The sequence below is a fragment of the Poecilia mexicana genome, unplaced genomic scaffold, assembly GCF_051168715.1.
Source record: "Poecilia mexicana isolate PSO_F unplaced genomic scaffold, ASM5116871v1 scaffold_23, whole genome shotgun sequence".
In the NCBI taxonomy this organism is placed as follows: Eukaryota; Metazoa; Chordata; class Actinopteri; order Cyprinodontiformes; family Poeciliidae; genus Poecilia; species Poecilia mexicana.
The window spans coordinates 10,873,544-10,893,975 of record NW_028263392.1 but is presented as its reverse complement, the minus strand read 5'-3'; the positions used below and the strand labels follow the sequence as shown (position 1 = coordinate 10,893,975).

Sequence of the window (20,432 nt, the reverse complement as noted above, 5' to 3'; positions counted from 1 at the left end):
CCAATGCCAACAATCTCACAGGAAGAAGTAGAGTTTCTTCTCACGCTACTTGGTTCCTGTGCCCCCTCATTTTTTTTTTTTTTGCACATGATAAATACATTCTCCCTCCAAATATCATAACCGCTTCTTCCTCCGTCTCTATTCATCTTCAGAGCATAAACAAACACGGGTTGACAGACTAATTTGTTTAGAAAGGTCTTATTCTTCCCAGTTTACGGAGACTGTTTAAACTGACATCGAATTTCTGCTTTTCTGGAAAACTGTCAGTCTTGTTCCTCCGGAAACGTAGATAGAGCTGGAATCATCTGGAAATCTGACAAACAAAGCACAAAGCACACATGTGCAACAGCTGTCGAGCAACCACACACGGCAAGCACGGGATGCAGACCCTCTCAAAATAACAATGTTCCTTGCTATATTTTGCAGATAAATGTTCCTAGATTATTCTGTATTATCGCCACTTCCTTTTTTTTCCCCCCACAGAAAATATTGCAAAACTTATTTTTACACGTTAAGAACAATGACTTTGTTCTTAACGTGTTAACAGATAAAAGCTGTTTAAAAATAAATACCCAAAACATTTTCCAAAGTAAAATTGCTCAAATGTCAAGAATTCTTGGGTATTTGAAATGCAATTTTATAAATAAATAAAAAAAAAACACTTTGACATATTAATATGCAACTTGCAAAAAAAATTAAATAAAATACATAAATGGAGATGAACCGGCGGGTGAATCCATTGATGGATGGACATTTGAGTGAATGGATAGGTGAATGAAAGGGTAACATGTGGATGGACAGACGGAACAGCAGATGAATGAATGGAAGAGTATATGGACATACCGAAGAACCAAAACTATGGATGGATGCAATAACTAAAGAAAGAAGACAGGAATAGTCCATTTGCTCCTCTCATACTCATGCAGACCATGAAAATCAGGTGTCGTACTACGATTTTTTTTTTTTTTCCAAACTACGTAATAATAAAAAGACAAAGCAACGAACCCATACAGACACAATCAGTACATGTCAAACAGGCTACGATTTAAAAAAAGGGTCCAGTATCCCCATTAAGCAAGAAGCACGACATTCCTCTGCATTTACGGATTTGCTGGCTACACATAGGCAACCAGAGTAATCATTTTCAGACCAATTCGTGATCCCACAGACTCTTCTCTATGATCATCGCTGGGAAGCAAATCAGTTAAGTACATTATAGAGTAAGCACACATGATCTCAAACCACAACTCACAGCCATCTATGTAGCACAAAGGACGTGTTACACAAACACCAAAGAGCAAACCTACACTGTGTTGAGATGCTAATTTAAAAGCCAGCTTTTTTTCTTTTTTTTTTTTTTCAGAATGCATAACAGGAGTAATGAAGCACATCTTCTTTTGAACAGGGATCTCAACAGAGCCCCACTGAATCACTGGTTCACCAGAGAACCACCATGGTATGTGTTGTAGTGGCTCCAACATCACAGTTAAGCTGTGAAAACCTCCTGACCACCACCCCCCTCGCCGCACCCCGTCCCCCGACATCTGGTTGGCATCGCTCGACGCCCTCATCAATACGGCGCTCATCATCGTTATCAGACAGAGGACTCGTCATGAAACACTTTGTGAAGTTTGTTTGCCTCTGAACCCACTCTCCCATGGACGCAGACCCGCCCACACACAGTGAAACATACACATGCATATTCTAGAAAACCACAACTCTCTCAACTGCGGGGGAGCCGGGGAGTATGTTAGAAACACTGCGGTACTTGGGGTAGGCTTGCATTCTAAATTACTAACTCGTATTTAAATATCCCAATAAAACTCTGGGATTCAGCAGAGTCAATTCTGCCTCAGTGGGAAACGTCTCTGGATTACTTGTGGAGTTATGCTTTCCTTTCACTTAAAAACATTTTGAATTCCTCTTTCAGGCTTTTTTGTTTTGTACAATTTTGTTTAGTTTTTTTTTCCCTGTGGTTCTGATGTGTTGGTTGTTGATTAGCTAGGTTAGGAAATTCAAGAACATTCCAGAAACCACCACAGCTCAGGGCGGCCATAACTGCAAAATACTAGAACGTGACATCTATTTTGGGGTTGAATAATAAAGAACAAACATACATTTTGCAAAAAGAGGATGGGTGTATTTTCCTATACTGACATTTGTGGTCAAAGATGTTAGAATAGCTCATCGTTTGCAACCCTAATGACAAGTAAAATACACCCTTTACTTTGTGTCACAGCGTTGTTGAAATTCAATACAATTATTCCACATTGAACCTTCTATTAAAACCTGCATTTTTAAGAATTGTGTCAATATCACATTACGTTAGTTGGATTTTTTTTTTATTGTTTTTGTCAAAGTTGAGAGCCGTTGTGGAAGGTCCAGACTGCAACTTGCAACCATTACAACTTTTTACTAGGGACTCTTTGTTCTGAATGGACAATAATCCCAAAAACACATTGAAATTCCTTCTCAATGAGGACAGCTTTAAGGTTTCAAATTATATTGATGCCGTGGTTTACATTTTCTGCATCTTGAGGAACAGTGCCGAGGTCATCTGAACAACTCCATCTCCTTTACGTCCCTTTTGATCCCTGCAGAGATCTCTCAAGCACATTAGTGGCCAGAGCTAACGTGTTGCAGGCCAGAGGCAAACTGGTCGAGAAGTGAGTCACAGTGTGGCGGTCAGTGAGATTTAAAGACCAAATCAAACACAGACCCGGTTTTGGTCTAGCCTGAACTGGACTTTGCGGTTTCTGGACTGCGTAATAAAGTCCTTGGTACGTCGATGAGTCTGTGAAGGAGCGAGTGGCAAATGCAACGGTTGCAGGGCAGATAAATGGAAATTTGATCTAATTTTTCCAAAATCGCTCTTTTGTGTTTTTGCTTGAATTTCAAGCCGCCTTTGAACCGTTTAATATGTGGCAAACGTTATATGAATATTTACGTAAAGCTGGCTTCAGGCAGTGACCTAACCATATTTTCCCATTGCTCTCAAGGCATGTAAACAAGAACAATGGCCACAAAATTAATCAAATGACATCAAACAGATCTACAGACTCCGTTATAAGCTTCTCTTATACGAGAAAACGTGTTACAGAGGTTCTTTCTCGGCATATTATTCCACAGGCGCCCCAGCACTCAATCATCACGACTGAAGCCATGCCTCAGCACATATTGAATACAGGTGCAGGTACCAGGAACTGAAGAATGTTTTAAAATGCACCAAAAAAAAAAAAAAAAAGTATCATAACTCAATGGTGCTACAACAGGCTGACATGTCAAAGGCGCTCTTTGGTTTATCTGTATGTTGTCCTAGCTAAGAAAAATACACCATCTCACCAATTAAAACTATAGAACAAAGTGTCCTTGAGCAACTTCTTCAGCTCTCCCAGTAAAATATCAGCCCTGCGGCGTCAGTGTGTTGAAAACAAGGAGGGTGTGCTGTGTGTACGCTTCTGATGCAAAGAGGCCCGCATTACATGGGAAGTGGTGAAATCTCCAGCTGCTCCCAATTCTCTTTCTGTTCTGTCTTGGCAGAGGGTACAGACCACATGCTAATGCGTACAGGCTCTCAGCTTGCTGTGTTTCTATCTTGTCAGTGGCTCTGAAGCGTAATATGAATGACATTCGCAGGAAACGGGTGACATCCTCCGACAGAAGATGAAGACAAAAGGGGACTGAAGCAGAAAATGCTGGAAAACATCCAGAATCTTTTAAAAGTTTGTCCCTTTTTTTTTGCTAAATGGGTGACAGTGACAGATGGCCCAGAACAGATACAGAGTCACGCAAGATATCTGGAGCAGGAAGGGAAAGAAGGAAGGAAAAGTTCCAATAATAGCAAGGTCAAAAAGGCAAAAGCACAAGGCAAACAATGAGGATGCATCAAGTTTACTTTGTCTGAGAAAAGTCAATAACTGTCCTAAAAACCTTAGAAATGAATATCAATCATAGCGTTTCACACTGAATAATATGGCAAAAGTTTCATTATACAAATTTGCTGTAAAAAATAAAAAATTAAAAAAAAATCTTTAAAATGACAAAATAAAAATTGTATCTTGAAATTGTCAGCACACGCCAACAGGTTTCCTCACCTAAGGCAAAGCATTCAGAATGATTTAAAACCGGTGATGGCTCGTCAGTAAATTTCCTTTATATTTTTTTCATACATTCAGTTGTTCACATCTTTGGAAATTTTTTTACATTTCAAATCACATTAAAGTCAAAAACATTGGTTCCTAATGGCCAAAAAAAAAAAAAAAAAAAAAGATTATCACCATTACATAATGCTACCACCTTGTTTCACCATGGATGGTGTGGAGAGTTGGATAAAAAGCCATGCAGTGTTTGACATGTTGGTCAGAAATTCAGTTTTGGTCTTTATCCGAAAAGGCCAAAATTGAAACATGTGGAACCATCTTCCACGTTTGCTACATCTCTGCCACAGCTGCAAACAGGAACGTTTAACGACTTTCTATTCAAGAGTGGCATGCATGTTCTACCTCATAAAATCCCAGTAAAAAAAAAAAACATCCAGGTATGTGGTTGTAACGGGTCAAAATGTGAAAAAAAAAGTTTAAAGCATTTCAGAAGGACTTACAAAATGTTCACAGCATTAAGTGTTAGGCAGGTTTGAGAAGGAAACAGAAAAAAATTATTAGAATACAGCAAAAGCAAATTGCAGAAAACTAAATCAGCTGCAGAGCATGTTGATATTTCTTTTAGCATAGAAGAAAAAGGAAGATTTGCTTTCACAATAAAAGCCCCAATGGAAAGAAGTTACAGATTTACTATAACATTTGTAGCAAAACACTGTTTTCACAAAATAATCTGAGATATGAGGTGTAAAGATTATCCTCTTAGAGCTCAAGTCTCTAAGAGGAGATTGCCGTTGGTCAAGACACAAAAACAGCAATCACAAGATTTACAGAATCAACATCACTTTTTCGACAACTACTACGGTTTCAAAAAAGGCATAATAGTCCATACTAAAAGAACAAAAAATAAATAAATTTAAGGAAACAGGAGGTAGGAGGGGGGGGGGAGTTTGCCTTGGTGCATGCAACATCTGGATGTTTGTTTTGCTGTATTGCACAAACTAAAACCAAGTAAACACATTTTAAAAAATAAAACAAAACCAGTGTATACAGTATGGATAGAGCAGAGAAGAGTTTTTAAAAAGAAAAACAAGAAGAGTTAAGGATTTCTAGCACTTTTGAGAAGTGTTTTTACAATGAGATCAATCCATGCAAGGTGACAGATTAGGTGAAAAGGTGTTCTAAATTCAAACAAAAAGTCTTTGTCGCCCTCTAGTGGTTACAACGAGAGGAAACGGGACTTTAATACCCTTCTGAATTAACCCTGATAAATAAACTAATTATATTATTGTGCCAATTATTTTATTAACTACCTAACAGATATTTAAAAATATGCAATCATCTTTAAACCAGCAGTGGCGTTAACTTCTTTAAAAAGTTAATGCAACTATTTCTTTTTAACTTCATTTATAAGCTTCAAAACGATTATATTGGTCAAAAACTCAGCAGGAACTACATGCCAGAGTTTTACTAGTTCATTAGCAACAATACTGATAAATTAGTACCCTTAAATAAAATGCAACACTGGCAATGACAAACTCTTTTAATGAGATTAAATGATAATGATTACAACTACAGACAGTAACAATGAGGAACACGTTTCTAATTTAAAATACTCATATCTACAGCAGAAAGTATAACGATGACAAAAAAAAAGATTAAATTAAATGAAACCCTTTTTTTTTGCTTTAATGTAAAAATGTAGATATCACAATAATTTCAAAATCAACATTTTATGGAAAATGAAACCAGATTACCGTCCGTAATGTCTTTTTACAAAACCGTGGCTTGTTTTTAATTGAGAGCTGCGTCCACTAGGTGGAGTTCTACCTTCAAAAATGTGTCAACATTTTTGCAAGAAATAACTTGCGGGCTGACTTTGGGAGTGTTGCAACTCTGACGAGTTAACTTTGATTAATCGTGTAAAACTCAGCATTGTAGTCTTGTTGGAAACATTTAGCTAACCACCCATAAATATACGCTTTACTATGTTGTGTTGTCAGATTTCCTTTAAAGCTTCAAGGCACTCGGCACATAATTATTCATCAACACAATCCTGTAAAAAAAAGGCACATTATGTTCCATGTCTTCATAAACAATGACAAGTGCAGCCAGTGTCTTTTATAAATGCTTGTTTGCTCTCAAAGACTGAGGATACTGTATTAAGAAGTAAGGAGGGGGGGAGGGGGGAAGGCAAGTCTTTATTTTTGCATAAGTTACAGAAGGTAATCGTTCATCTCCATTTAAATCATGCATGTAAGCCAAATAAATATATCCTCTTTTCGTAGAACATAAGACTCAATGGCTTAATCAGTTTCTGACGGTGCTGCTTGTAAACTTCACTTATATTCTCTGATTGTTACTCCCAGGTCCAGATGTGGAAGTCGGGTGTCGGCAGGCTTTGCCACATCTGCATGTTACCGGTGGTTTTGTTGGGGTCTTGTACGCCTCAGTAAGGATCCATCTTAATCCTCCTGTGCAAGCAGCAGGTGAACACCATCCCACAGATCTGAAAACAGCAAGTGTTAAGTCAAATGCTCTCCATGGGAGACTGTGGGAAGATTTAAAGCTGTCGACTCCAGAGCAGTAAAGGGTTAAAAGGTGATGGTTGAAAGTATGAAGCTGGTTACTGTGGCAACGGGGGGATGGACCAAAGCAGTCATTACCGCACGAGCTTGCATAAAAAAAATTAATAAATTTAAAAAAACAAAATGAAGCCGGAGGTGGTGGGGAAGTGTGCATATGTATTCAGACACGAATATCTGCACTTTGATTGCTTCTTCGAAACCTTTAAGTAACTCGAGATATTCTGACTAAACTGCAACTTACAAGTTTGTGAAAATGAGATCCTAGTTTGCAGATTGAGCAGAAAGTTAAAATCAATCCATCGATCTTCTATACTAGCTTCTCTTTGCAAGATCATGGTGGGTCAGTGCCCATTTCGGGCGGCCGTTTGGCAGGTCAACCGACCAGTCATGTCTTTGGACAGCACCAAAGTGCACAGAGAAAAGCTACACTTGGAAGAGGAATATGAAATTCTGTGCCGAAAGATCCTAGACCAAGATTTCCAGGGTTCTTCTTACTGAGGGGCAACAGTGCCACCGAGTGGGACACCGTATGTCCCTAGATGCAAAAGTACTACACGACTATTACAGAAATAGTCTAAAACCAACGGTTGACATTTAAATCCTGATGATCAGGCAAGCCATTTTTGAGCCTCAAAGCCCTGAAAGTCAAGCAAGTCATGGACTGCCGTTTGTTTACATGGCATCTGTTTGTAGCAACTTTCAAATTCTGAGAGCAGAAATGCTTTACTTAAAAAACTTTTTTTAGGTGATCATTTTTCTGATCCAAATGGGCTCTAAAGCAGGGCATTTTGGATCATTTCTACTGGAATCCCTGACAAAACAACTCCACAAGATCATCATTGTAGTTTCGTGATTTTGTGTTAGGCGCACCATAAGAGAGACGTCTGACATGCACTGACGTTCACAGCTACTTGTGTGATTTCATCCGTTTGCTATGTTCAGGTAGATGTAAATTTGAGATAAAGGTGCACTGAGAGCAGCTGTAAAACACAAGTCAATACAATTCATGATGTGTAGAGTCAAACACGGTTCATTGAAAAATCAATTCTATGAAAAAAATTAAAGTAAAAATCTCAGAATACTTAATTTGCTTCAGTTCATTTACTGTAGCTTTCCCCTTTCTGACAACAAAGGCATTTTAAAGCATGGAGCTGTGTGAAAACAGACAAACTACTTCCTATTAACTATGAGAATACACAATAGTCAGGTGTGCAGTTTTAACTAAGCCATTTACTGGCAGCCTTTTTTTTTTCCATGACTCCCCATTACAACAACATCTATTAGCAGCGTATTTTCGTACAAAGCCATGCAGATGCATGCTTTAAACAGCACAAAGACAAAAATATATATAAAAAAAAAATTAAAAAAATTAAAAAAATCAACAAAATGGATGCCATTCTGTGTGCATGCAGACTGCAGATTTTCTATCTGGCACAGAGCATGCATGCCAACAAGGGCAAACATGCAGGCGAATATCCACACAGCACCTTCCAACCTTGTCTATCCATTTGATTAAAAGCACCACGGAGCTCTAGAGCCAAATTACAATGCACCAAAGTCCTCTTCCTCTTCCTTATAGAGCAGATAGATAAAGCAGGCTGTCAAGAGTGCCCCGGCCAGCTACAGTGAAACCAGACATACAAAAGAAAGACATTTGCAACGCACATAAGTCAGAATAATGTAATACAGTTGCTGGGTTAACATGAAAAATAAAAAACAAAACAAAAAAAATTATGTTGCCATGTTAAGTAACAGACAAAAGGTTAGAGTGGATGAGCGATGACGTAAGGATGTGCCGCGAAGAAAAAAAGCAATTTTTTGGAATGGAAAGGTTTGGATTAATAAACAGCAAAGTTCACACAAGTCCAACTCAAAAATCCATATTTCTAAACTTAAAGCAGTTCTGCAAACAATCTGGACAAATTCCACAAAACATAAAACAGCAATGTTTTGAAGCAATTTTCTAAATTGTGCTCACTGAGTGACTAGGAAATCTTGTTATGCAATGGATCATTTTTACTAGCAGAAGGTTACTTAGAATACATTTTTTTTGACCAGATCAAATTCAAATTTCATATTTGGAAAAAAAAAAAAAAACGGTCAGACCCAAACAGGCATCATATACAGATATCATGTAGTAACATCTTCTTTGGCTCCAGTGTTTATAGATTTTCTCTAAGAGTTTGATAAAAAAAAAACACAAGGTGTAATGTGGAAAAAGAAGTAAAATAATCCAACATTTAGGCAGCAGAAAATAAAAATCTGCTCACTCTGTGCTGTACATGGAAAATTATCAAATCAAATTTGTTTCCAAGTTCACCCCAATACAAAGGAACCCTGAGTATAGACTTGGAGCACGGCAGAGCACTTACCATATCATTGCGAGAAAAATACATTTGTATTTTCTAGTGGAACAGTTACATACAAAAAATGACTGATAGTGAAGCATACGTTTTGATTGCGGGCAAGTTGGATTTTTTTTTTTTTTTTTAGCTCCGATTGCATACAGTGATAAATTTAAAGATAAAAAGTTTGCAGTGCTTTTTTTTTTCTACACTACATTTTTCTTCTATACTAAAAAATTCTTTAGTACACATACTAAAGAATTCTGAAAAACCCGATGAATCGATCCCATATAAAGGGTTGCACATAGAATGTTCTTCATAATCAACCTCTTCTTTTTGCGCTCGGCACTGTCCATTTTGGTGCTTTTGGAATGAAACACTCTTTATAGCAACAGTAAATGGAAAGCTGAATTTTACTCATTTCGGGACGGAAATGAGTAAAATTCCATCGATAATGAAACATCTTATCTTTTGCCATTTCAAGTCTTCACTGCTTCGGATGCAATTCAGGCCTCGTATTTTTATGTTTTTTTTTTTTTCCATTAGTGTTCTGATACTCAATTAAAACTGAGCAGACTGCAGAATGGGCCAGAAATTTTCTTTGAGAGCAAGAAAAAGGGCATGGTGGCCGCAGACTAATAAGATGCTGCAGATCAACAGGAAAGCAGACAAGTTCCAAAAAACAAACAAAATACTACATAAGGTTTTTTTTTTATGTTCCTACTGACCACCAGCTTGAAAATCACTTCATCTTATAACAATAAAATGCAGCATTACTCTTCACCTTAAACATTTTTGTACACTAGAAAGTAAGCCTATTGGACAGAGAGTCCATCATCCATCAAACAATAAAGCTCAAAGGATCCATTTGAGCACTTTTGAATGTTTTTTGTTGATGCTCTCATCAGAAGTGTTTTTGCATGGGGTAAACAGAATGCTATGGCAGATCAGAGTATATGCATCAAACAGCTTCACGGCGTTTAAAAGCATGGCTCCATTTCAGCGTGGAACAAATAAAAAGGGGCCGATGATGAAGCAGACTCATCAGTGTAAAATGGAAAAACACTAATATACAAAGGTTTCTGACCTGCCATGTTAGATTTTCAGTAATGGAAAGATTAAAAGCCCGTCCACCAGCGTTGTGTAAGGTCTTTATTCAACAGAGGCCAGAGGCTCGTTATTTTAGACAATAAAGTCTGATTAAGGTCGATTTTTGTTGTTGTTGTTGTTTCCGCGGACAGCAGTATTCTGCTTCTCCGCACAGCATTACCACACGGTCATGTTCTACTTACCTGAAGACAAGCCACACCAATTCCCACCGCTCCAATAACCAAGAGATGGTCTGCAAGGAACTGCTCCAGCTTAGTGATGCAACCACCCTGGAGAAGGTTAAAGAAGTCATTTACAAGAGAAGCCAATAAACAGTTAGGGTGGCACTCACCACCTTTCCATGAGGAGACGAACACTCACCTCCACTTTATAGATGTTGGACGGATGGTCCCTCCTGCCACAGTCGGCCGTGATGGTTTTACAGCAGCTGTCAGGCACCACCCTGCCCCCCGACTGCTCTGACCTAATGTACACACTCAGCGTCCAATCCTGAGAGTTGTTGCTGCCACAGCACTTGAACTGGAGAAGCAGAAAAATAAAGCAAGGGGTTGGCTGGTGTCGACCTAACGCATCGGAACATGAAAAACCGATTTAGGATAAAAATATATATGCATTTGTTTTTTTTTTGGTGCATCTCATCTCCCAGCACCATAATTTTCTAGGTTTATATAATCCCTCCAATTGACAGCTAATCTTCTGCTTCATTGAGATTACACTGATTGAATTGGAACAATTACTTACGTCGACCACAACGACAGCCACAGAATCATGAGTTTTACAACGTCTTTAGGCAAAGTTTGAAGTTACATCCATGTAATTAACAGCAAGTGTACTTGGTTATGCTTGCTGACAGAGGAAGCAAGTGGAGACATAAACTCAACCACAGAGATTAACTTCCATATATCTCTCATACGTCTTGTTGCAGTCTGTCCACTGCGGATGTGATCGTCTCCTTCCCTGGCTGAGCATAATTCTCAGTCATTGTCTGGTTGAGGTGCTCCTTCAGTTCATCACTCAGCTATAAAAAAATATATATAAATAAATACAAGGAGAAGAAGAAGAGGCACAAAATGAGAGCAAAGAAGACACTTATTTTAATGAGTGTGTTCTATAGGTGATTTATTCTCAAACATGTTGAGCGTACCCAACACGGCAAAATACTGAATCTTGGGGCAACAAGCACAAAGTTGTTGCTTTTTTTTCGTTTGTTTGTTTGCTTTTGTAACTTTTGTAATTAAGTTGAAATCTACCATTTCCCTGGGATGTGACTGCGTCTACAAGTGAAGATTCTGACAGCCATAATCAGAGATGATTCCTCTCCAATTAAAGAAAGACATTTTTTTAATTTGACAAACAGAAAAATATTTTATTCTTGTGTTAATTACATGCCCCTAATCTGAAAACTCTTGAGATTGTGCATTTCATTCCTGTACACCTTAAAGTTTCATCGTGAGCATTCAGAACTTACCCTCTGGTAGTAAACGTAAGCCAGCACGCCAGCCACCAACTCAATCAAGAATATTAACAGCAGGAAGAAGAAATACTGAAAATTAGACAAAAGGAGAAGAGGGGGGGAAAAGAGAAATTTGATAAATTAGTCCCAGGATTTTAAAGCATCGAGACATTTTAGCGTCACAATCATCCACATAGTTGTCAACTGAACCAACTTCTCAGCAGCTCGAGCTGCTTCAAATTGTGACGGCTCAATATAAACGTCCATCATCTGTCATTCGGTTGCATGCGTCACTTCTGACACAGATGGCAATGCTGCCGGAGAATAAGACGAGTAGGAATGCAGCCCGACAGCCTGTGGAATCTGATTTCTTTGGGGAATCGCGAAATGAGTCCTGCACGAATCCAACTGCAAATATACAACGTTTTCTTTTCAAATCCAAATCCAAGTATTCAAATAATGACTGTCATTTTGGTCACTAAAAGGACAAAAACATTCACACTGCTTGAAATATCAAATTAAAATTATTATATTTTAAAACCTGAACTTGTGAACAAAAACAAAAAGGCATCACATTGAAAGAAACTGTGCCGAACAAGTTATTGTCTATGTATGCCTAATGAGCAAGATAAAAACTGAACTTTTCTTGGGTCATATAATAAAGAACACATTTATTTGTAAAATGGGCCCTGCATGCAACACAAGCACACAGAGCTAATTAGAGCCAGCTGTCAGAGCAGGACAAAGTGGTGTAACCACAGCTCTGCTGATGCCTCTCCAAAGCCCATTGTAGAGACGGATGTTAGCACAGCGGCCAAACTACCGGTAGTAAACATCTGCAGGGATGCAACGGGAACTACTGGAGAACAACATGACCATTTTACCCAACTGTTCTCGTTTAGAATCAATTTGGCAAAATCAGGTAAATTCCACTTTACACTTCAGTGGGATGCAACTGTCAACGGATATTAAACAGCCTAGAGTTTCAAAAGAGAGTGTTTGGTGCGGATGACATCTGTGATTCTTTGTGAACTTGCGCTGGTTAACTGGTGGACTTGGGCTCATTAGCCTCTCTGCATTGGTAATCATTTTTTAGGGAAAGTGGATGAGCGATGCAGTGATTCAGAAAGAAACGTCACTTTATGGAACAAGCATTAACCAGACCGAGTGGTTCTTGTAGGAAACTGGTAGCTGAAGATTATGAAAAAGCTCTTTCGTGTGTACTATGGTGGCCAAATTTCTTAAAACCACATTTGGTATTGTGCAGCTACGCCTCAGATGATTTGCTTGAGCCTTACAGAGTGCAAGTAAAGACCTTTGAAGGAGAGAAAATTGATTTTAAAAAATATGAAGATAAAAATACAAAACAAAAACCGGGTTGCTCAGATGTTGTTCTATATACTGACTGATTTCTACTCTCTGGTGTAACAAACCTGGGCAAAGGAAAAGACAGAAGTCACAGATATAAACAAAAGTAAGCTGCCAGGTAAGGAGGGGCCAATATGCTTTCACACAACTGTGAACTGTAAATACTTAATTATCTTGCCTGTAGAAAATGGCACTTTGTTGCTGCAATGGTATCATTAACAGAAACCACAGTTTCTCTTGGTTACAAAAAAAAAAGTCATTTTCTGTGAGAACAAAAATAGCAAACGCTACATCCAAGCATTATTCATTCTCCAATAAGCAGCGCGTGGAGGCTGCTCATGTTAAAGCAAACAACACAACATATTCCTATAATCCTCTATACGTCTAACTCGTAACTCCTGCAAGCACCTTGCTCTCTTCATATTCCTGCATCCATCAACAGTTGATAGGCAGACCTATAAATAGACCTGCAGCAGAGAACATTCACCTCCCACCTGCTTCTGTCCCTGTGGGCCCCTTCCTTGTAAAATAATGAGGACAGTGAGAGCCTCGTCAGAGTCATTTGTTACCATCTTGTGACAGACCTTTAAAACAAGGTTGCCACAGAAGAGATCCATGTTGTGCTCCTGCGCAGAAGCAGCACACATTTTTGTACAAGAGAGTGATGGTTTGGGTTGGAGGTGTTCACAGGGTAATGTAGGACCAATCAGCTGACGCATCAGAGGCAAATATCAATTACTGATGAGCACCTTCTTCCTCCAATGACAAGTGGTAGAGTAGATACACTCTCCATCAGCATAAGAATAATAATTTTGGTTTTAAAATCTCTTAAATCTTTATTAATATTTTTTTCCATTTACATAAACTAATCAATATCCATGAATATACTGCCAAATCAGAAAATTAAACATCCAGCAGAAGGTTTTTAATGGCTACAATAAGTGTGCAGTAGTTCTGCATCTTAGCAAGAGACATTTACTCAGATACCGGTGGGAGTGCAAGTGTAGATGTTTTTTTTCCATTTTTCCAGTTTTTAGCGGCCTTACATTCGACAAACTCTGCATTAAGGACGTGATTATTTGGTTCTACAATTTATTAAACTCATTGGTGGCACAATTTCAAATTAACAAAGCAGATTCTACAATAGAATCTGCTTCAATATAAACGACATACCAAGTTTACTAATGATATTCATCTTTAACACCACCCATAAACTAAAACACACATTTCCCTTAGGAATTGTTTTACATTACGGATAAAAGCAAAGGACAAAAAAATTACATCTTCTGAGGCAGCAATATACTGTTGCATACGTTTCACGAGTGCAAATACGTTTTAGCACAAGCATAAACGAATGCAAATCAAGTTCACAAGTTACAGTCTGTTCTCAAGCTGCTAAAAATGCTTAATAAGGTGGTCCATGTAGCAACTATCTCATTGAATTTTAAAGTCAAATTCCTCCATTAAAGTCCCACAATGAATATAGAATTCCTGCTGACTGAGTTTATTCAAAACTCTGAACTGTACATATATTTCCAGTTTCTTATTATTCCATATGCATACGAGATAAACATTGAGCTAATTATCCCCAAAAAATACCCACCCTCTTCTTTCCCTTCCTCTCATTCAAGTTTATGTCATCCCACATTTTGTCTGAGCTTTATATGATAGATTTAGCTAGGGGGGGAAAAAAAGTAAATGTAAATGGTTTTTAAAAAAAAAAAGAAAGTGGACATTATTAAACAAGTTAGAAGCCACACAGAGTAGACATGAAAAACTAACCGATCCCCTCATATCATTGTGACTGGGAGGAAAGACTTGAACAGGAACTCTCATGAATGTCTTGTAACTCGTGTCTCACCGTGGAAAGGCAGCTTCTCTGTTCCCGGATAACGGCGCAGCAGCCCAAGAAGCCAGTAACAACCACTAGGCCGCCAGCCAGGATCAAGATATACGCTGAAACAGCAAAAGTGCTGGAGGCCAACAGACTAAGGTAGTCACTCTTCTCCACCAGGGTCCACACTCCTACACCCAAGACTGCAGCTCCACCCACCTGCAAGTGCAAAAAAAACAATGTAATCAGTGTTTCAAAAACGTGCCGCAAATAACTATACAAAAAAAAAAAAAAAAAAAAGACCAGCATGATATAACAGCACTTTTGTAGAAAAGTAAGAGTGCCATTGGATGAGTCAGAGGACAGCGGAAAAGTACAAAACGGGCCATAAATTAGGGCAGAGGAGAGAAAGGAGAGAGGAAACCTGAGGAGAAACATAGAAAAGTGGCACAAAAAAAAAAAAAAAAAAAAAAAAAAACACCCACAGGAGAACTGAGAGTAAGGAAAGGGCATAATGACTACTTCCTTCCACACAATCATGAGTGAATGACCCAGGGAGGTTCTAGATCTGTTTTTCACATCTCAGGAGGTTCACAGGCTGACAAATAGGAAATGCCTCAGAAAGCATTTCACCGTCATCCTCCCTTCCTTTTCAGTCTACAGCAAGATCTTCTTATTCACAGAAAGATATCGCAAGTTGAAGACATTATTATGGTAAGGAACCCAGTCAGAAATAGCTTCACATCAAGAAAAAAGTACATTAAAATTTTCACCGAAAAATTGAAAGAAATCTGAAAAGTGTAGCATGCTTTTGCATTTATACCCTGCCACTTATCTAAAGATAATCAATCAATCAAATTTTATTTGTATAGCACATTTCAGCAGCAAGGCATTTCAAGGTGCTTTACATAATTAAAGAAAAAAAATAAAAACATTATGTGACATTAATAAGTAGATGAAAAGTAAAGACAAAAACATTAAAAACATGGAAGACATCAGAACCCGCACTCTAATCCTAATTTAGCCATAAGCAACTCTAAACAGGTGGGTTTTAAGTTGAGATTTAAAGGCTCTCAGTGTTTCAGCTGTTTTACAGTTTTCTGGAAGTTTGTTCCAAATTTGTGGTGCATAGAAACTGAAGGCTCCTTCTCCTCGTTTCGTTCTGGTTCTGGGGATGCAGAGCACAACCAGAAGATCTGAGGGGTCTAGACGGTTGGTACAGCAATAACAGATCTTTAATGTATTGTGGTGCTAAACCGTTCAGTGACTTATAAACTAACAACAGTATTTTAAAGTCTATTCTTTGAGCTACAGGGAGCCAGTGTAGGGGCTTTAAAACTGGTGTTATGTGCTCCATCTTCCTGGTTTTAGTGAGAACGCGAGCAGCAGCGTTCTGGATCAGCTGCAGCTGTTTTGATTGATTTGTTAGTCAGACCCAAAACAACTTTTGGCACCATTAAAAGCTGCAGATTGTTAGCGATGCAAAGACCGATTGCAATTATTATTATTATTATTTTTTTTTTTACTCAATTATCTTTGCAAAACAGCTCAAGCTCATAGTGCAATGGCTTTCTTCTTGCTACTTTCCCCTACAGGTCAGGCTTGAGCGTCATATAACTGTCCTGTCGGCAGATTTTTCTCAGCTGAAAACCATGCGTCCTTTTCCTTCTACCTCACAGTGATGCTCCAGTTCATGGTAATCTTTCGCTTGCATGCAAACCCCAAATAATCTAAATGATAACCTCACTTTAGGCTGACAATATGTACACTTTTCAAAACACGTTGTGGCTTTTTCTGGAGCTGTACAACCTGTTCTGTTATAGAAAATGCAGCATCATTTTGATCTTTCCTGTTGAAAGCCACCTACCCAAAAAAGAAAGTTAAACAGAAAGAGCAGGTACTTGAGGCAAACTGTCAACCAGTCTTCCTCGTCATCTTTATAAGCCATCGACATCTTCTTAGCTGTAGGTCGCTCCAGAGAACACCGACTTTATTCTCTCCTGTAAAAGAAAAGAAAAACAAACAATGGATGGAAAATTAGACATCGAAGTGTGGTTTTATAAATGGTTACATTTCTCCTAGGATCAACTTGTCACATATTGTAACTTGGTGCAGCTGATCTGGTCAGTTTGTGGTTTCTTCTGCACAAACATTTGAATTTGCATTTCAAATGCCGATTTATGAGGCACTGTTTACATGATCTTTAGCGCGTTTGACATGTTAACATGTTTTGTGCCGAGAAGCACAAAAGAGCAGCTTTGATTTGCTTTCCTCTTTCTTGCAGTATTCCCATATCACGGAAGGTATCTGATGCATTCATGAGCTCCAAGTAAACCAAGGGTAAAAAAAAATAATAATAAACACAAAATTTGCAGAATCATCTTTTGTTATGTCACAACATACGTCCCTTCATTATTCACAGCACGGAACAAGCAGTATCCCATTGAAAGATTAATAGATTAGACTGTGTGGTCTTGAGTCTGTAAATAAAAGGTCGGGGAGTGGAAAGCACTTAGATCCATAAAACTGATCTATAGTGTTTCCTTCAAATCGACAGCAGGGGGGAAAAAAAGGAAAAAGAAAAGATGAGAAAAACATAAGTTCAATAAGGCATCCAACAAATTCTAAAACAAGGACTGGATCAGTCAATGGCACCCTTAAAATAGAAGGGTTTTTTTTTTATTTACTCAATCTATATTACATCGTATTTCCACCACAAACTTCAATGCAGTTTAATGCAAAAATCCAAGAGTGCACTTTTGTGCATCCATCACATGAACCTAAAGAAATTACAATGAGGTTTGTGAGGTAATGCAAGTGGAAATCTTTGAAAGCTATACCCATTATCTGACCCATAAGTATTTTTATACGGATACTGTTTACCAAGTTACAGTTAGGGGAAAATAATTAGTAATACTAGCTAACAGGGTAGCGTGGTGGCACTGTGGCAATGAACGTCCTGGGTTTGAATCCTGGGACCTTGAGTAACTTTTGTAGTCATTTAAACAGCTAGATTTGGTTACTGTTCATAAAAACATTTTACATTGCATCTTTATTCCTCTTAAAAGTCACAAAATACATTTGTTTTAAGAATTTTAATGTTTACCTAGTTTTTCTTCATAAAGACATGTTATTTTACCTCTCTTTTACATTTTCTTAGTTTGAATTTTGTCTCATGATTATTTTTGGTACATTCTAGACCCTCTGTTTTAAGCACTTTGTGTTACATTTGACTTTATAGAAAGTGCTCTATAAATGAAGTCTGATTGATAAAATAAAAAAATGATCAAATAGGTTATAGTATCATATCCTAAACGTTACTTCTTTTTAAACAAACAGCTTTCATCACAAGGCCTCCCAGTCAGTGCTCTGTTCAAGACAAACGCTTTGAACCTGTTTTTCTACGAGAGAAAAAAAAAAAAAAAGCCTTGTCCCCTCACGTTTTAGAACTTTGGCCACCCTGTTGTGTCTATCGACGTCGTAAAATGAGGAAACGTTAAGAAAATATCCATTTTGTTTTACGGCACAGGACAAACTTTCATACGCACTTCCTCGGACAACGGGACATACGCAGTCGAGCATCCTGGAAACTAAACACACCTGCGTTGGTGATACGCAGGATAAAGTTTAACAGCGTTACCACACACTTATCGAAAAACAAGCGTCCCATTCACACAACATGGACAGTACTCACCGTCTAAGCGCTGGAAAAAGGGCTTCGGGTTCCTGCTGTTCCCTCCGGAGCTTAGAGGACGCCGCTGCAGCGGTGGGCGTTTTGTCCGGTCAAGCTTGTTGCTTTCACGGTAATCCAATGTCTGCTGTAGTGGTGCGTTCGAGTGCAGCTCGAATTTTTAGATGCTATATTTTTTTTAGACGGACGTGACAGTAGCGTAGTTGACGCACGTCCTATAAGGCAGCATTTTTTTTTCTTTCAACAAAGAATTATGCATTTTTATCAAATGCATGTGCTTGTTTTGAGAGCCACATGCGTTTAAATTTTGATTCAAAATAAAAGTGCTCTAATTAAAGTTCAAGACATCAGGATCCATGATCCTAACCTCCTCCTATTCCTTATTCCACTCTTTGTTGCCATTTTTTTTAAAGACCGTCTCCAACATTTGTTGACATAAAACTGAATAAAACTAAATTTGGAGCAACATAAAACTGACATACACATGGCTCTTCTAATCAGAAGACTGGTCTGTGAATTGCATGCTGAGAATCTAATGCAGGATGTAGTCGGAGTTACCAGGAGGAAGATGAGCACTGGGCTTTCACTGTTTACAGGGTCACTCTGCTTTCACTGGGAGATGAAAAGAAATGAATGAAACAAATCTAATCATATGAATGTGCGTCCACTGTCCCCAGAGGATTGTTGTTAGTCTGATTTATCCACTTCCAGTTCAGTTTTGACATGGGCTTGGTGTCATTGTCCTGAAGGACCATCCAGTTTTGTCCAAGCTGTTGATTTGAGGTAAATTTGAAGAATTTAAAGATAATATATTTGTTTTTCATTTCTCCATCCACTCACCTGCAGTGAAACAGACTCTGAGCATGATGCTGCCACCACCTTGCTTGACATTTGGAACAATGCCAATGTGCTTTTTATACTTTACATAGATGAAGCTGCAAGTTAACTATTTTTTGGTGAACTGGTGAACACAGACAGAAATTTCTTATACTTGTTTTTGCCTTTATTGTGACTCAGATCCTTTAACACGGAGGCGGAACTGAAACACAGCCAGACTGGCAATACTGTGCGAAATATATTTTTAAATGAGAAGACAAGGCAGAGCTATATAAAGCAATATTTAAAAGACATAAAAATGAAAAAATGCCTCCATACCAACACCCGGATGATCACTGATTGTCTTTAACACAATAATCTTTGTCATAAGCAGACTTCCTCTTCCGCCAAAACAGACCCCATGGTAAGTATGTTTTTGCCTCATCTTCCCAGAGAGTAATTCAATATGTAAACTGTTAGGAGTAAATGATGGCCAAAGGCATTTGTGGTACCTTGGCTGGCGACAATCAGTCTGCCAAAACGACATTAGTTGGTAAGAATTGCAATCCATCAGGCTTAAATATTGTTTCCCCCTCAACAAAACCTCATTCAGCCACAGTAAGGAAACAAAAAAAAAAAACATGAGATTATTAAGGTTCATTGGTTGGAATTTTGAGCATGTTGGTTTTCAGTCTCCATGAATGTGACACAATGTAGCAGAGGGAGTTTCCGCTGAAGCCAGCTCATTTCTATGAGCAGTCTGTTTCTGCGGGGGTTCGTTAATCACCTCAAGGGCTTTTCGTGTCTTGCTGATTCTCTGACTCTCTCTCTCAAAAAGCAGGAGAGTTAGAGAATAGGGCATGACCGAGCATGCATGCAAAGCGCAAAGCGCTTGAGAACAAAAGCAAACATGACATCCTTCAATTTGAGCAGACAAAACTCTAAGATAGGTAAACATAGAACAGAAAATGCAACGCACAAAATGAGGTTTACCTGTGGGATTTTTTTTTTTTTTTTGCTTGACTACCTACAGTAGAAACTACAGCTGTTAAATTCTTTTCTCTTCTTTGGTTTTGCTCGCTTCTTGAAGCAGGATTTGTTTTTAAAACTGTCCAGTTTGCTTAATGTTT

At 38.3% G+C, this 20,432-nt stretch overlaps 1 protein-coding gene across 2 annotated transcripts; it reads right to left on the bottom strand.

Annotated features, from left to right (window-relative positions):
- Window positions 1–5,622: 5,622 nt before the first annotated feature.
- tspan11 (tetraspanin 11) lies at window positions 5,623–18,837 on the bottom strand. Of its 2 annotated transcripts, XM_088003151.1 has the most exons (8): window positions 18,490–18,837; window positions 16,663–16,795; window positions 14,823–15,014; window positions 11,609–11,683; window positions 11,054–11,158; window positions 10,501–10,659; window positions 10,323–10,409; window positions 5,623–6,606 (listed from the first exon to the last, which is right to left on the bottom strand). In XM_088003151.1, exons 2-8 carry the CDS (start codon window positions 16,747–16,749, stop codon window positions 6,547–6,549), a joined length of 765 nt encoding a protein of 254 aa, XP_087859277.1. In that variant the 5' UTR covers window positions 16,750–16,795; window positions 18,490–18,837; the 3' UTR covers window positions 5,623–6,546. The 2 variants fall into 2 exon arrangements, with proteins under 2 accessions (XP_087859277.1, XP_087859276.1); XM_088003150.1 differs by lacking the exons at window positions 16,663–16,795; window positions 18,490–18,837 and having other exon boundaries at window positions 14,823–15,973.
- Window positions 18,838–20,432: the final 1,595 nt, after the last annotated feature.

Coding starts and splice junctions, on each gene's coding strand:
- tspan11 (XM_088003150.1), bottom strand. CDS start 15,335: ATGATTGTGTGGAAGGAAGTAGTCATTATGCCCTTTCCTTACTCTCAG. Junction 11,684..14,822: donor AGAGAAGCTGCCTTTCCACG/GTGAGACACGAG, acceptor TCTAATTTTCAG/TATTTCTTCTTCCTGCTGTT. Junction 11,159..11,608: donor CTTACGTTTACTACCAGAGG/GTAAGTTCTGAA, acceptor ATTTTTTTATAG/CTGAGTGATGAACTGAAGGA.